The following is an 11735-nucleotide window of genomic DNA, read 5'->3' as shown; positions in this document are numbered from 1 at the left end:
GCTATGTGGGGGGAGGGGCTACAAGGGAAGCCTGACTAGAGACAGCAGGTCCTGGAGGAACCCGAGAGGAGAGCTCAGCTGACTCCGCTCCCTGAGGGTGGTGGGCCTGCCTGGGGTTCTAGCTAGTCAGTCAGCCTCTGCTAGACGTTCTAAGGTTGGCTGCTACAAACTCTGGCTCACCAGAAACACCTATTTTCAGGTGGGCTTGTACACAGGGAAGTCAGGGAGACACCGGTTCATTCTGGTCTCAGAGACAAACATGCTGTATAGCTGGGCAAGTCACGTCACCTAAGAGCTACCCCTGGGACAAGATGTCACCATGTGTGAGGGCTGTCGGTGTTTCAGATCCTCACCATGTCTTTGTCATCAGACGCTGCCTGCAACCCGGGCGAGAGCAGCCCATGTCCTCCGGTGGCCCTGGCCTCACCTAACCCCATCAGGTTATTTACAGGAGCAGGACTTGGCAGTGATCTTCTCCACCTGAGGCTTTACCCCTTAGGTCTGGAACCTGGAGGTTTCTTATTCCCTAAGGGATGTGGGTCCTGGAAGCTCTGTTCTGCCTGAGCATGAGGCCTGGGGCTGAGGCCAGCCCTGGCTGGGCAGGGGGCGGGTGTGCAGGGTGTAGCTCAAGGAGCAGATACCAGGGTAGATTGGGCTGAGGGTCCATGGCTTGGAAAGGGAGGCTGGAGTGCTCTCCTCCTGGGTACTGGAGTACTTCACTCTAATTCACTGCAGGAGCTTGGGAAGAGTGGGTGGGGCTGACATTTCCTAGGCTTCCACTCTGTGCCAAATGCCAGCTAAGGATTTTCAGAAATGTCCCCTTAGATCTGCACAGCAGCCCTATGAAGCCAGGTTCTAAAGGTGCCTGTGCCTTCCAGACGAGGCCAGAGGCACAGACACTGCCAGGATGGACTCTGATATGGCCCAGAACACCCTTCTGGTTTTCCGGGCAGCTGTCTGTGGCCTGGTCCATTCTCTGGTTTACTGCAGCACTGGATTCTCTCAGGAATCCTTCCCTGGATGCAGCAGCCTGGGACTGCCCAAACTCGAGCACTCACGGCTGCACCCTGCTTTGGTCATGGAGCCCCTTATCTCTGGGTAAGTCTTGTGTCTGGATGTACTTTCTAGCTACCCAGAGGCAAAGCATTCAACTTCCTTGACCTTGAATTTAACTGTAGGAGGGGCACCACAGTGTCTAGGGTATAGAGCTGTTTTGAGGATTCAAATAATACACGCTTAGGGGTGACAAGCAGGCCCCTTTGGTAGCTCCCTTCCAGCCCTGTCACCCAGCTGGTGCTGTACATCTGTGTCCCTTCAGAGTCATCCCCATAGGGCTTTGTCTATGGTAGCTGCCCAAGTGGCTGTGTTCTGATATAGACATCCTTCTGGGACACAGGGTACTCTGAGAGACCCGCTTCTAGACAGACTTTCACTGTGCTGAGAGATTTCAAGGACCAGCATAGGAAAAGACAAAACCAGGAATGAACAATCAAAAACCCAAGCAACCAAAAGAGGGGACACTGGTATCCCTCCAATGTGGGCCAATTGGACACTCGGGAGACCTCAGAGTCTCATGGCAGCTCTGGTCCCTTGTTCCAGATGGCTGAGGATGCCTGTAACCTTTGTCTCTGCAGCTAAGACTACACATGGATTCTAACACCTTTTCCCAGTGACCAACCCAGAAAATACTTGTGCACAAATACAAATACCAGACTTTTATTAAAACAAAGCCAAGAACAATGTATTTCAGAGCTGAGTAAAAAACAAACATTAAGTTAAAAACATGGTTAGGTTTCAGACATCAAATACAGTTTAAAGGAGGTGATCTCCCTGTTCTATTGATTAATTCAATAAATCATAAAAATAATTTATATCTAAAAGCACCCCCATTCCCAAACAAACGAGCTGGACAGGGCCCTAGAATTTTTTCAGCTCTGTACACACTTACTGCTCCCTCCAATATTTAAAGCAAAGTTAGCCTGTCCTATTCTGGCAGAGGGTGGCTCTGGTCAGCAGTAGGCTGTGTCAAGGACACTGGTTTCTCTGCTCAGAGATGCTTCCTTAGGCCCCACAGTCAGAAGATGGATGGTGGGCCACGTGGGCGCTGGAGTCCATTTTATTTCCAGCCTTTGTCTCATGACAGAAGGAAGCTGAGGTCCTGGTAGGCAGAAGCTAGTGGTTCCCGACATCCCTAATCTAGTCTTAACTGTTTAGGTCTCAAGACACCCATGGAATAGGGTGGTGGTAGTGGCCTCAGGATGCCCAGGGAAACAGACCTGGTGCCTCTTGCAAGCTGCACAAAGCTGAGGGAAGTTGGCTGGTTAGCCCCTCCCTCAGTCCCTCAGGCGTCCATCAGGCTTCTGGGAACACTGGGAAGAAAATATCCGTGCAATCCTGCGGGTCTCCTCCTCAGGAAAGCTGGGAGGGAGGGAGTTAGGTCTGGGGCGACAAGGCCTCTGGGGGAGGGTTCCCCTGGTGGTTTCACTCTTGTCCTGGAGAGAAAGACATCAGCTAGATTAGCTCTGGGGGAGAGCATTGCCAGTGACTGACTTTGTCCCTCATGCTCTGCTCCATGGGCTAACACTTCTGCAGAGCTCCCGGTTTGCAAACCACACCACATGCCTTGTTTTGTTGAACTCTTGCCACAATATCACAGGGTAGGGACAACTTTCTCCCCACAGTTCAGGTGTAACTCAAGGCTGTGCAGTTCTGAGTGGCAGAGCTGAGGTGGGAATCCCACTGGAGCAGCCCACAGACAAGGCCATGTGCTCACTCACCTTTTGCTTTTTAGCACACTCGTCAGGTTCCTGCCCTGAGGCTCAGATCTGTATAGTACAGGCACCCAGGGCAAGCGGGCTGAAACAAGGCCCCCAGGGAAGAGAGGGAGGCTGGGCAGGAGAGAGGCAGTACTGTAGATGGAGGCTGTCATGGGCAAATGTGCTTGGCTTCACAGCACACAGCCTGCCCTACGGCAAGATCTCTTTCCTGTCCCCAAATCCATGAGCCTTTCCATGTGCCGATGGAGCACCGAGACTACCACACTACCCCACCTCCCCAGACAACGGGACAGCAGCGTGGTGCAGAGCTTGGAGATGGGGACTAGCTTGTAGTCTGTAAGCCTGCTAGAGAGGTGTCAGGATGAGCACACTCAGAAATCCCGTCTCTTCTTTCTAAAGGGCAACATGTCAACTGCAAGCAGAGAGGAGCAGAACCGTTCCTGCTTCATAGCGCAGAGTTAAACAGGTGAGACCTGGTGATCCACCGGAATGGGAGCAGCGGCCGGAGTGCGATAGGAGGAGAGCTGGGCGTCTCCCTGCTGCTTGGGGCTAGTTTCCCAGCCATGAACTGGGCAAATAACCGGGACGGCCCTGCCAGTCTAGAGCGCTAAGAACCGAGGGGAGGTGAACAAGCCGAGCAGGCCCCCAGGCAGGCTTTCCCGGTGACCAAGAATATGCAGTGCCAGGCTGGGCTGCTCGGCAGAGCCTGGAAGGTACAGCTCTGTTCTGGGCAGGTCTAGGCTAACAGGACGGACATCATCTGTTGGTTTGCAGTCCTTCCTTCCAAAGTAACACCTCAGGCCAGGGGAGGGCCCAGGGCCAGTGTCTCCACGTAGCCTTCTGCTCCAGACTAGGCATTTCTGAGGGAGAGAACTAGAGGCTTTGATACATATAAGCCCTGGCAGTCCAGGTCAAGGTGAGGGCCTGGACCGTGAGACCAGTGAATGGGCAGGATGAGGTCACAATGACCCGGTTTAGACCAGGTAGGGAGGAGACTGCCTTTTGCAGCAAATGCCTCATTCATTCCTCTGAACCAGTGGCTGCTTTGGGTGTGTACGCCCTTCGGGTTCTCTGGCCCTCCCGAGACCTCGGGTATTAATGGCGCAAGAGTCCCATACAAGCCTCTGGCTGCAGATATGGCCGGATCTTTTGGGTCACTAGCTGTGGCTTGCACTCCGTTTTATCCTCTGCTACCGTGAAAAAGAGCTAAGAGGCTAAGCCAGACGGTAAGTCAGGGCCTCATTTTGTACCTCTGACTGGAGGGGTTGGTCTTTGCTCCTTTGTCAAATTCTAAAACCAGATCTTTGTTTCCACACTTGTTAGAAGCTCGAACATTCTCTACTCTGGACTCTACACAGTTCTGCTCAGTTCATGAACTGACCACCACAGACATCTGCTAGTGGCTCCTCAAGCCTTCTAGAGATTTAGGACCTACTCCATCTGATCAGCTCATGTGGGCAACAGGCAGGCTGCTTTAGAAGGAAGGTGAACACTGACCTACCCAGCAGTCATAGAGATGAGGCTTGGAGCCATTAGTAACAGTTGGGAAGGCCCAGGCAGGCTTAGGGAGTCTGGGATCTAAGATAGGCTGACTTTCAATGAAGCTGGGGTGGGAGTGAGGCCACCCATGAGGAGGAAGGGCATGAACACAGGCCTAGAGCTGCTGCTGGGTCCTGTCACCTTTGGAGCTGAAGCTAAGATGGTTGGTTCAGCCAACCTTCCAGCACCCACACCCAGCCCCAGTGACCCAGGAGACCTTATCTATATGGCCCAGGCCTTGGCCCCATGTGTAGGGAAGAGGGGTGGAGGTACATATATACTCAGTAGCAACTGTTGACTTTAATAAATGTCTTGATTGTTAAGTACTAAACACATAACCCTGAAGGTCTGGGCTGAAGGAAACTGTCCAGGGCAGGGACATCCACAATGTGCAACCATTCCTCTCCACACTGCCATGCTCCTGCCTAGGGCAGCTGCACAGCAAATAAACAAGCAGGCACACTCCAGCCTAGCATCCACACTCCCTAGGGGGCAGGAGAAGCCCACAGGGGAAGTGGATCGTCAAACTTTAGGGCCGCAGAGCCTCTGAGGTCTGAACAGAGGGGCCACACGTGGAGTGGCATCCCCAGGAGGGAGCTTCAAGGAGGGACTTGAGAAAAACATGAAGATGGAGTCTGAAGACGATGGGAGGTGAGCTCAGGTGCAGAGAGGGGATGTCTCTGCTGTCAGTGGTCACCATGCTGGGCTGACTAGCAGTAGCCCTACTAGATAGTGGGCACTGAGACCACAAACAGAAAGGGTCTTAGTCTTAAACAAGTGGGATCAGTCACCTATACCACAGAAGGCAAGAAGTCAGGCCTCACAGGTCCTGGGTTTGGCAGAACTAGGGGTTAGCTCCTCCCCAAAGTATACTTAGTGCTTGACTAGGCAAGTGCTCACCCCCCCAAGTGATCCTCCGGGCCGGGCTTACGGCTTAAACTCTGTTCTTTTCTAGAGCAGCCTTCTTAAGTGATGAGAAAACACCGCAGAGAGAGACTGAAGGGAAGCGGCTGTCCTGCTCAGCCAGGCAGCCTGGGCTGCTGCCTCAGAGCCGTGTGAGGGCTCAACACAGCTGCCAGCTTGCTCAACTTTCACCCTCTTGGCTGGCTGCCTTCCTCCGGGGTGGCTCCCACTTCCTTCCTAAGGCAGTAACAAGGACTTCCCTGACACCAGAGACAGCAGAGAACTCGGCAGCCACAGCTCAGTAGGGAAGTGGGGCAGTAACTCAGACCAGGGTCCCAGCCCTGAGCAGAAGACTAGCCTGCTCCAGCTAACTCTCCATTCCCGCCAGCACTCTACTCACGGGGCTCTCCTACCCAAGTGCCCTTCCGTGCCTTACCACCCAGTACCTCTGTCCTTTGGAATAACCATTCCTACCAGGCCCAACCCAAAAGGTGCCTGTTCACACCATCATCTGGACCTCAGTTTCCACAATGCAGGGCCCAGGAGAGCCAGACAGACTCTTTAGCATACTAAGCACAGTCCAGACTCCAGGTGTGCGTGGGTTAGAGTAGCAGTCCTGGCGGAGTGCCGGGGTCCTGCTACACACCAGCCTGCTTGCAGCTCAGGTCGAGACTTGAGCACAGCACATGCCAACAGGTCTACAGGCCTTTCTGGGGAGGCACTCATCAACTTGCTGCCTGGGTCAGGCTGGGAACCAGCCAGTTCTGGCTTCTTCCCCTGCCTCCTGTGTATTCTTGGCCGGGTTGCTCATCTCCTTCCTAAGCCTTAGGTAGTCTTTAGCAGGGCCTCCCTGTGACCTTTAGGTCTTGTTTTGGACTCTGCAGAGGGCGAGGGACTTGGAGGCTCAAAGAAATGAGACAGTAGGTCAAGACCTCTACTAAACAAGAGGGGCAGCTCAGCCATAAAGCCTGGGCCACAGTCCGAGACAAGAGGGGCCTGGACTCAGGATGTTCCCTTGGTTCTGATTCCTTCTGGTATGATCTAGTGACTGTGAGGGACTGTGCATTTTTCTGGTGCCACTGGGCTTAGGAAGCACGCGCACCCAAGGGAAGGGGAATGCTTTGGCTCCAGGGAGAACAGGACCTGCAAAGCCTTAGCTTCAGTGACAGGCAGTGACTGTGGTGGCTAGGGATATACCCTTGGTGTGGGCTGTGGTTCAGGAAATTGCTCTCCAGACTTCTGGGGCTGCCCTGCATCTTCCTAGTGTCCCTCCTGTTTCCAAGTTTTGGATCATGACCCCCTCTCCCAACATTTCTGCCTCAGCATTACTTCCCTCATGCCAGAAGGGAATAGCTTAGAAGAGAAGACATCTGGATAATAATGACAGTAAAAATAAGATAGCTAACACTCATGGCACTTTCTGTGTTAGGGGCAAGAACTGTTCTCAACACACTATATCTGACCGAGTCACTCCACAAGCAACTGTAGGTGGCAGGTTCCACTTCGCCCATTTTTCAGATAAAGAAAGCACACAGCTAACCTGTGCCAGGTTATGTCTACAGGCAAAGCCGAACTTTAAACTTCAGTTGTCTGGATTCAGAAGTCACGATCCTATACAAAAATCAAGTCAGCTCTGCCTCTCCAGACCAGACAGCACACTGCCCAAGACCCAAGAAAGCCAGCAGCAGATCCCCGCCCGGTGATGTCTCAGCTCACCTGCTGGGCAATGTATGCAATGCTGACGGTCACTGAGCGAGGTGGGCAGCCCAAGGCCTCCAGGGCCGTCATTCCTGGCCCGTCTTTACTTCCTGCCTCCTACACTCACTGTTTATGGAGAAATGTGTCTGGCTCCATGTCTGTGGTTAACCTGAGGCTGCTACATGAAGGAGGCAGAGGCAGGGCTTGATGGGGGAAGGCAAGGAACAGGAGAAGAACCAGTCTGAAGGCAGAGCAGAGGCCAGGCTCAGAGGACAGGTTGCCTCTTGCTCTTTAATTCCTAGCCTGCTGACTGCTTTAGCCCAGAACCCTCTCTCTTAACTCCTCTTGGGCACATACCATTGGTACCACCTGATTGGGGTGACTTCCTAAGGTTTCTTCTGAGTTGCACAACTCTCAAAGCCTTACCTTCATCTTTGCTGTATTCTCCCCAAACCCCCATAAGGCTCTGTCCTCCATATTTCCCGTTGGCTCTGTTTCTCCTAAATGCTAATATAGGTAGATGGCCATTGAAAACGTCTGTGAGTGGTCCGGAGGCCTGTGTTTCTGCAAGTATGAGGAGCTCAGGTGAGGAATATGGGTCCGCAGAGCAGTTACCTGGCATGCACCAAGTCCTGACTTCGATCCTAACATCATAAAAAGAGAACTCACGAGGCAGCTCCTATCTAGTCTGGACCTAGAAAGCTGGCTCTGCTGTGGAGCTACAGGCTCCCCATGAAGGGCCAGCGAGTCTCTCCTTCCTCTCCTCAGCTACCAGGGATGTCTTCTCCCTTGGAGGAAGCAGATAAAACTAGTTTGCCCATTGCAAATAGAACCAGACATGAATGCAATGGAGATATCGTCCCAGTGAAGTCACTTCATCTCAAGAGACAAGAGGTGGTGGAGGCAGCAGAATCTGACTCATGCATGAAGAGTGTAAGCCTGGGCACCAGATGGCTTTGCAGGCTCCCGCCAGGCCAGCCACATTTCACCCCCCTTTTCTTTCTTGAGGGGACAGACAAAATGTGAGCAGTCACGGGATGGGTGAGTGAAGGCCTGGCCTCTACACCCTCTCTTGTGGTACTTGCTATTACTGTCCTCCCACCCTGTAAGGCCAGACAGCCCAACTGACAGATGAAAGATACAAGATCTGATGTGACCCCTACATCCACTCTCCTGTGGGAAGGAGAGAGGAAAGCCGTTTTCACAGATGCTCACGAGGAGACTATCTGGGAGGCTCCTGGGCTTGTGTGCATTGTTCCTACATAAGAGGATGCGTGAGGCCTTCTCTTAGCCTAAGGAATTCAGGGCAGTGACTCCTACACTTGCAAGCTCTCTCCTGTTTTGGGGATGGGCCACTTGTCCTGGCCCTGAAGCAGCTTGACAATGTACAGTGGTCCTAACCATAGGCTGGAAAGAGCCCAGCGACCTTCAGTATGCTTGTTCCTTAGTTTTAAGAGCCAGGCCTGGCTTTAGGTCCTGAAGTAGTTCTCACCTCTGGGTCATGACCCCTTGAGGGAGGTTGTCAAAGGGGTCGTTGTCAAATGACCCTTTCACAGGGGTCGCCTAAAACCATCAGAAAACAGATATTTACATTACGATGTATAACAGTAGCAAAATTACAGTTATGAAGCAGCAGTGAAATAATCTCATAGTTGGTGATCACCACAACACGAGGAACTGTATTAAAGGATCACAGCATTAAGAAGGCTGAGAACCACTGCTTTAAGAGGTGCTATGTAAGTTTCCTATGAGATTCAAACATTCCATCCTGAAGGGAAGCTCCTTAAGAAAAAGTTAAACCACTGAGAAAAGCTTCAGGAAGTTCCTGAAACTGACCAGGACAGGGCCTTATAAGGCTGTCAGAAGTGAAGGTGAGAAGCACTGATGCTCAGACAATGCCACAGAGAAGAAAAGCTGCAAAGATTCTGAGACTAGCCGAGCTGCCCGGAAGAGGTTTAGTCCTGGAAAGGACACTCTTTAACCTGTTGAATGTACTGCAGGGTGTTTAGTGTGCTCCAGGTTCCCAGCTTTTGTGAGTTGTCATGGGCATGGGTGATGCAGCTGCCTTTGAGTCATTTCTGCTCCTGAAGTAACCCCCCATATTCCTGTATGTAGCTCCTATAAAACTCATGGTTCACCAAATTGGACTTTGTGGTGTCCTTACTTTGGTACATCATGGGATCCCCATCTGGGGTGAGTAGATGTGTGTGTATTGTTTCCCTAGGGAAAGTTTTGTCACACATCAGGCTGCAGAACACATGGGACCCACAAATGGAGGTTAAGACTGCACTTCTGCCTTCTGAAGGGACACTAGCCCACCTGAGCAAGCATGTGGCTCTGGCAGGCTCTGTCCTTCTCTCCATTCCCTCTGCCTTGCTAAAAACTGTTAGATTACATTCCTAAAGCTTGCCACCAAGGTCTATTCCCTTATTTGGCCAAATTGTCCTCCTGAGGCTGACTACCAAAGTTCAGCAATCAAAAGTCCCCTTTGGTTCACCTAATTAACACCCTGTCCTAACACAGGGTTTCTCCCTTTAACCTTATATGCCACCATTTTCCTATGGGCCACGTCTGTCTCCTCTATCCAGAGGCAGTCCTTTGTCCCCCTGGGACAAATACCTCTTCCCCTTTCCCTTGTCCCCTTCCCCCTGGCCCCCCATCTCCTTTACCATCTTGTCCTAGGCCATTCTAACACAGACCTCCCCTTTTCTCCTCTTAAAATGACACCTGCAAGGTCATCTGCTGCTGTTTCCTGCCTGAGTCAGAAAGCTGCCACTTTTAACTTTTCTTCCCCACTTAATAAAGGATCTCTCTGTGAAAACAGGTGTTTGCGTGTGGTTTGTGTTTAACCCAGGGTTCAGAAGGAAGCCCCAATACAGAGATCCCCCCCACCCCCCTCGCTTCTCACTGCTCTCAGCTGCAGAATGCCTGGAACATTACTGAGAAATTCCGTTTCCACCAGGTAGCAATTCCATCACCCAACCACAGCCTCTACCTGCTTTAGAATACTTCTGTCTTCCCCTTTCAGGGTGTGGTTTTTCTCCTCCAAATGCAAGCGCCCACCCGTGCTCTGGATCAAATGCCTCTGACCAGGACAGGCCTGCCCCTCTGAGCGGCATCTCCACCTCCGCTTCTCTAGAGCCTTGTGCACAGAGGCTGCAGCTCTCAGATCATAAAGCCTTCCCTGGGGGCTGAGAGCACCGACTGCTCTCAGGTGACAGATTCAGTTCCCAGTACCGTATGGTGGCTCACATCACACGTGATTCTGGTTGTAAGGGATCCTATGCCCTCTTCTGACCTCCATGGGCACCAGGCATTCATGTAGTGCACATACATAAATGCAGGCAAAGCACTCACCTTAAAAACAAAATAAAAGCTTTCCCTTGACTGCATGCGTCAGCCCAGCCACTGTCCTATTGCTCTGCGCCAAACCCATAGCCATTTATTACCATGAAAATTTTAATTACGTAAGATTCTATGACTTCACCACATACCAATGACTCTATATAACATAGGCAAATAATGTAGCACAATAAAAATGAACTCTATAAACCCATAACCCAGCCTAAGAGCTGCAATGTTGTCAGCATTGTTAATGACCAGCATGTTCTTCCCTGCCCCTCCCGCCTCCACAACTAGAAACACTGTAGCTATGCTGATCAGAAGCCAAGACAGCCGGCCAAGACACATTCTGTAGACCAGGTTGGCCTCCAACTCAGAGATCGTCTGCCTCTGTAATGATGGGATTAAAGACATGAGCCACCACTGCCTGGCAACAGAGAGATCTTAAAGGCAGCTGAAGGATACAGGCCACATAACACTCAAGAGAACAATAACGGAGACATTTACGTTTCACTAGAAACAATGGAAGTCTAAAGATGAGGATTTTAGTCTTTCCCCAGAGTCTCAAAGGTTATCTTGAACTTGTGATCCTGCTGTCTGTCTCCCAAGAGCTGGGATTACAGGCATGCACCACCATGTCAGCTCATGTGGTGCCGGGCTTGAACCCAAGGCTCTGCACACAAGCAAGCACTTCGGCAGCTGAGGCACACCCTACTGAGGCATCTCTACAATGCTAAAAGAAACAGCAGTCCAAGTTGGAATTCCACAGCCAAAGAAAATCAGTTTCAAAATAAAGCTGCTTGAGGGCACCACAGCCGAGAGTCCTGGTTCCCAGCAGGTCCACGTGATGTGAAACTGCAAAGGAAGTTCCTCAAGCTGCAGGGGGACCGCCCGCCCAGCAAGACCCAAGATGTGAGGGAAGGAAGTGCACCAGCACAGCAAGGATGTGGCTAAACGTCAAACACTACAACTCCTCAAAGTGAGGACGTGTGCGTGCGTGTGTGTGTGTGTGTGCGCGCCAGAGGTTGAGGCAGTGCATCTCCCTCTATTGGCCTCTGCCTTATTTTGTGAGACAGAGCCTTTCCTGAGCCTGGAACTTGGGCTTTGGCTAGACTGGTTGGCCAGCCAGCTCCTAGGACCCTCCTGTCTCCTCCTGTGTCCACTGTGACTGTCACTTAGCTTTAATGTGGTGCTGGGGATCTGAACTCAGGCCCTCAGGCTTGTGTGGCAGGCATGTTTCTCATGGAGGCCATTTTTAAGACCTTCAGAAACGCCAAACTTTGAGATGATTATGGTGTCTCTGTCCAAATGTAATTCTCAATTAACTCTAAAGTAAACATAAGACACTCAAAGTTCTGACAAGCCATGGAAATTATTTCAGTGCTTTTAAAAAGTGAATTTGAAAAAAAAAAACTCACGTTTCTCTGAACTTTTGGTACCTGTATTATTAGTGTCCAACTACATAACAGAGGTGCT

The 11735-nt window shown here is 51.4% G+C and overlaps 1 protein-coding gene across 2 annotated transcripts in view; it reads right to left on the bottom strand.

Moving 5' to 3' along the window:
- Positions 1 to 1700: 1700 nt before the first annotated feature.
- The window catches only part of C2cd3 (C2 domain containing 3 centriole elongation regulator), a 126162-nt gene continuing 116127 nt past the window's right edge, over positions 1701 to 11735 (bottom strand). For both annotated transcript variants that reach the window (XM_036187331.1, XM_036187338.1), the window contains one exon: positions 1701 to 2492. In XM_036187331.1, coding sequence (XP_036043224.1) covers positions 2334 to 2492 — 159 coding nt within the window. In that variant the 3' untranslated portion in view covers positions 1701 to 2333. The remainder of the gene's footprint in view (positions 2493 to 11735) is intronic.

Source organism: Onychomys torridus, chromosome 1 (genome assembly GCF_903995425.1).
Source record: "Onychomys torridus chromosome 1, mOncTor1.1, whole genome shotgun sequence".
NCBI lineage: Eukaryota > Metazoa > Chordata > Mammalia > Rodentia > Cricetidae > Onychomys > Onychomys torridus.
The sequence above is the reverse complement of the archived record's forward strand: the minus strand, read 5'-3'. Positions and strand labels throughout refer to the sequence as shown.